The sequence below is a fragment of the Rana temporaria genome, chromosome 4 (genome assembly GCF_905171775.1).
Source record: "Rana temporaria chromosome 4, aRanTem1.1, whole genome shotgun sequence".
NCBI classification, from domain to species: Eukaryota; Metazoa; Chordata; class Amphibia; order Anura; family Ranidae; genus Rana; species Rana temporaria.
This window is the reverse complement of record NC_053492.1, coordinates 232,381,477-232,386,717: the sequence shown is the minus strand read 5'-3', so window position 1 is coordinate 232,386,717 and position 5,241 is coordinate 232,381,477. Positions and strand designations below refer to the sequence as shown.

The 5,241-nt window shown below is 43.9% G+C and overlaps 1 protein-coding gene across 1 annotated transcript; it reads left to right on the top strand.

Moving 5' to 3' along the window:
* Positions 1-352: 352 nt before the first annotated feature.
* LOC120937053 lies at positions 353-2,540 on the top strand. The gene is made up of 3 exons (XM_040349993.1): positions 353-670; positions 1,647-1,800; positions 1,877-2,540. The coding sequence occupies exons 1-3, from the start codon at positions 633-635 to the stop codon at positions 2,396-2,398; spliced, it is 714 nt and encodes a 237-aa protein (XP_040205927.1). The 5' UTR covers positions 353-632; the 3' UTR covers positions 2,399-2,540.
* Positions 2,541-5,241: the final 2,701 nt, after the last annotated feature.

Here is a 5,241-nt window from a genome sequence, read left to right as displayed (position 1 = left end):
GCCACAAGTTTTGTATTTGCCACTGGCCACGTCACCTGCCACCTCACCTGCCACGTCACCTGCCACAAGTTTTGTATTTGCCACTGGCCACGTCACCTGCCACCTCACCTGCCACAAGTTTTGTATTTGCCACTGGCCACGTCACCTGCCACGTCACCTGCCACAAGTTTTGTATTTGCCACTGGCCACGTCACCTGCCACCTCACCTGCCACGTCACCTGCCACAAGTTTTGTATTTGCCACTGGCCACGTCACCTGCCACCTCACCTGCCACGTCACCTGCCACAAGTTTTGTATTTGCCACTGGCCACGTCACCTGCCACCTCACCTGCCACGTCACCTGCCACAAGTTTTGTATTTGCCACTGGCCACGTCACCTGCCACAAGTTTTTTATTTGCCATTGGCCACGTCACCTGTAAGGATACTACTGTATTCCTAATATGTGTTTCAAAAAGTATACTTGTGTTTTGGAGTACTATCAGTTGATTGTGTTTAATGTTCCTTTGCAGGAGAACAAATCACCACTAGATGGAGGTCTCTCCGTGACCGTTTTAGGCGGGAAATAACCGACGACGAGAAAACCAGAAGTGGAGCTGGAGGAAGGAAAAAAAAGCATGGTCCATTTCATGAGATGCTCCTATTTTTAAAAAATGTCATGGACGTAAACAGGTAATTGAAATAATTGCTTATCCCATAAATTACATTATTTGGCAAGTAGACTTTTTTCCCAAAAACAAAACACTACAAGACAAAGACCTAATAAGCTAGTATGCAAAGCATACTAGCTTATTAAGCCCTTAATAATCGCCCTATAGCCGAAATACGGCTACAAGGCGATTCCCTTAATCTGGGAGGGCGTCAATATACGTCCTCCAGGACAATCAGACCGTCACGCCAGAGCGGGACCCGCAGCAACATGGATCGCGCTAATGAGCCAATGAAAGTGGCTCATTACCACGTGCTCGCACCGTCCAATGACGGCGCAATCACTTGTAAACAAACCGGCGTCATTACATGCCGCCGGTTCCTCCTTCTCCTCGCTGCACCGTTCGGTACAGTGTGATAGGAGAGGGGGGACCCATACTCGCAATGAAGAGCATAATGTGTTTTGATTTGCAGTTTTTTGTATACATATGCTGTGTGTGAGAAATAACCAGCTAATATGACAGAAACTACTTTTTTTATTTTTTTAGTTTTTTCAGTCTTTTTTTCTTTTATAGCGCCAAAAATTAAAAGGGCAAAAATTTGAGATGGTTAGAATGTTGCATGACTGAGTAATTGTCATTCCAATTGTGAGAGCACCGAAAGCTGACAATTTGTCCGGTGATAAGGGGATTTTCGTGCCCAGTGGTCAAGTGATTAAGAATTACTTACCCGAGATCGAAGCCCACACAGTGGTCCTCTTTCCTATCCTTTATCACCGCAATCAACCCTTGTCTACATATTTTCTGCTAATATCTCCTAAACCGTGTATGTTTAGAAAATATTTCTTGCACCTACAGATAAGCCTTTTAAATCTAGGTACAATTCTAGGTAAAAGTGGTGTGTAGGGTTCAACACAAAAGTAATCATACACATAGATCTATGTATTGTAATAACTATTCGGTATTGATCATTAATCCATCTCTCAACAAATATTTTACAGCACTGCCAGTAACATCTCGGGGAGTGAGGAGGAAGTAGACAGTGATGCAGAGGATACCATTCAGGAGGCTGCGGGGGATATGCCATTGTCAGAGGCCAATCCAAGTCCTGAGGTGAACACTAATCCAGCCACCGAGAATACCCCACGTGTGCCTGTAAGTATCCTATATTCAAGACTTCTGCTGAAAGCTTGACTAAATAAAATGTACTAATAAATGTTCTACCCCTCAGATACGTTCTGTACAGACTTCAAGGTCTAAACGCCACCCGAAAAAAAAGGACATGGATGCAGCCATGCTCACGTTCATGGAGGACATGAGGGCGATGAGAAAGGATGTCCCTGAAAGGAAGGATCCGTTCTTGGATCCTACTCATGTCAATGCCAACTTTCTCAGAAACAGTCTGTTTTTCTTGGACCAAGTTCCGGACGAGCGGAAAATTGAGGTCCATCTTGCCATTGGCAACTTCACGGGGGCGTGCGTCCAAGCTGCTCTGGCAGGTGAACCCATGCCGGTGTTCACAAGGCAGCAACAAAGGCCTTATCAACCAGAGCAAACACCACAATTGCACACCTACCAACAACCCTTTAGCTCCCACCATCCCCGTGCCCCAGCCACCACTACCCAGAATCTCCTACCCCTACTTCGAGAACCCACCAATGACTCCTCCACTTCCCAGCCCACCACTTCCCAACCTTTTACTCCTTATCCATATTCCCCTTCCCCTAGACCCTTTTACCATCAACTTCCTTAATTTTACTTTTATTTTGTTATTTTATAATTCCCATTTCCAGTCGTCCCGTTGGCAAAATGTCTAATATTAACCTATGTTTCTTATGTTTTACTTGTTCTTTATGTATGGTGTGGTCAAAATAAATATTATTGACTGCTTGAAACTGTAATTTTTTTATTGTAGTCTATATAAACCAACTGCAAGTGATATAAAATAATGTGATGGTCATAGGGTCTGTGATGATCACACTAGGAGAATGAAAATTCTCAGCTTAAACACACACTGATAGAAGTCACCATTATCATTTTCAGTGGGAAAACAAAGAACATGCAGGTTAGCATCAAGGGCTCAAAAATGGTTGATAGCAAGGTGCACATACTATAGTGGCTCGTGAAGGTTTTTACACATGATGATACTGCCACGGAACCTCTCCTTCAGGGGACATAAAAAAATGTGCAAATTGATCACGCATGTTAATGGCAGAATTGTTGGGTCGCTGTGCGTTAAAGCGTACAGAGGGTAAGTCGATCTCGTCTTCTTCCTCAAAAGAAATCCCTTCTTTCTCCCGGATTACATTATGGAGGACACAGCAGGCTTGGATTGCCAGTTGGGCATTCTCCACGCTCAATTGTATTGTGGAATGAAATATTCGCCATTTGCTGCTCAAAATCCCAAAGGTGCATTCAATAAGGCGCCTTGCACGACTCAGCCTATAGTTGAAAATTCTTTTCGAGTTGGTTAAATTGTGCCTGGCATAAGGCCTTAAAAGATGGTGGGACAGTCCAAATGCCTCGTCAGCAACAATAACATGTGGCAGATCTGGTCCTTCAGTTCCTGGGAGTGGTTTCTCAGATGGCAAATTAAATTGTCCCTCCCGTAGTCTTCTCCCCATGTGTGATGCTGAAAAGACTCTGGCGTCTGCATTAGACCCATATGCCCCTATATCCACTGCTACAAACCGGTAATTGCTGTCGCAGATTGCCATTAGCACAATGGAAAAATATTTTTTGTAGTTATAATATTGAGAGCCGGATCCAGGTGGCATCTGGATTCTGATGTGTTTTCCATCCAGGGCTCCCACACAATTAGGGAATTGTGTTTTTTCCCAAAATCCTTTTGCGATTTCCTGCCACATGGATGTGTCAGGAACTGGCATTGCAGAGGATCGAAGCTCCTCCCATATAGCTTCACAAGTGTCATGAACAATTCCCGATATTGTGGAGGTTCCCAACAAAAAAAAATGATTTAGGGAAGTACAAGATACCCCAGATGCAAGAAACCTGTGAAGAATAGAAGAAATATTATGAAAGGAATCCATTATGAAAGGAATCCAACATTACACAGGACATAACCACTTGAGATCCAAGCTATGGTCGAAAGACGTCCACAGCGCGGCTCTCAAGTGCCGGGTGGACGTCTATGGACGTCCTGTTGTTGTTGTTCCCTGTGCGCGCCACTGGGGGCGAGCAGCGGGGAAACAACGTGCCCGGCGCATCGCTTGGGAGCCGATGCGAGTGCCTGGCGGCCGCGATGTCCGCCTGACACTTGCGATCGTCGGTAACACAGCAGGACGTGGAGCTCGGTGTGTAAACACAGAGCTCCACGTGCTGTGAGGGAGAGAGGAGACCGATGTGTGTCCCATTACATAGGGACACAGCATCGGTCACCTCCCCCAGTCACCCCCCTCCGCCCACACAGTAAGAAAACAATGAGGGAATACATTTAACCCCTTCCTCACCCCCTAGTGTTAACCCCTTCACTGCCAGTCACATTTATACAGTAATTAGTGCATTTTTATAGCACTGATCGCTGTATAAATGTGAATGGTCCCAAAATTGTGTCAAAAATGTCCGATACGTCCGTCGCAATATCGCAGCCTTGACCAAGAAATTGCAAATCTCCGCCATTACTATTAAAAAAAATACATAAATCTGTTCCCCATTTCGTAGGCACTATAACTTTTTAACAAAAATACGTATGAACCTTAACTGAGAAAAAATAAATGTTTTTATTTTTAAATTGGGATATTTATTATAGCAACAAGTAAAACAAATATATATATTTTTTTAAATTGTCGCTCTTTTTTGGTTTATAGCACAAAAAATAAAAACCCCAGAGGTGATCAAATACTACCAAAAGAAAGCTCTATTAGTGGGGAAAAAAGGACGCCAATTTTGTTCGGGAGCCACGTCGCACGACCGCGCAATTGTCAGTTAAAGCGACGCAGTGCGGGAAGCTGAAATTTCGCCTGGAAACGAAGGGGATTTATGTGCCCAGTTAGCAAGTGGATAATCAAGCAAAAAGGCTGGCTGGCTTACCTGAGGGTAAGGAGAAGTCGCTCCTCTGGAGGCACAGAACGTCTCATTTCTGTGTTTGTCCGGTATAACCTTGGATGCAACTTTTCTAGCAAATAATCAAAAGTTGAAAGATTCATCCTGGTGAAATTAAAAAACTTTTGAGGGTACCGTCGCAAATCTGCGTATTGCAGAGCAAAAAACCCCTCTGTTGGTCTCTTGAGCAGCATGGGATGTGACCAGTACCTGCGTCTCCTCGCAGACATGTTTCTGGTCCTGCTTTTTTCTCTCCTCATATAATATAACATGACAAATGATGTCACATCATCACAATATTGCCCGAAATCCATCTTATAAGCAAGTGCAGCGATTGATCACGAAGCAAACAGCCTGCTGTTAATATACAGCAAGAAGAAAGCACAATGCACGCTGGGGGAAACAAAGAATTATGGGAAAATTCTTGAAAAGCTGATGAAATAAAGCTAAAACAAAAAAAAAAAAAAAAACGGAAGTAAAAACGGATGCAAAAACGGATGAAAAACGGACATAAACGGACGGAAAACGGATCGG

Coding starts and splice junctions, on each gene's coding strand:
- LOC120937053 (XM_040349993.1), top strand. CDS start 633: ATGCTCCTATTTTTAAAAAATGTCATGGACGTAAACAG. Junction 671..1,646: donor AATGTCATGGACGTAAACAG/GTAATTGAAATA, acceptor AATATTTTACAG/CACTGCCAGTAACATCTCGG. Junction 1,801..1,876: donor AGAATACCCCACGTGTGCCT/GTAAGTATCCTA, acceptor TCTACCCCTCAG/ATACGTTCTGTACAGACTTC.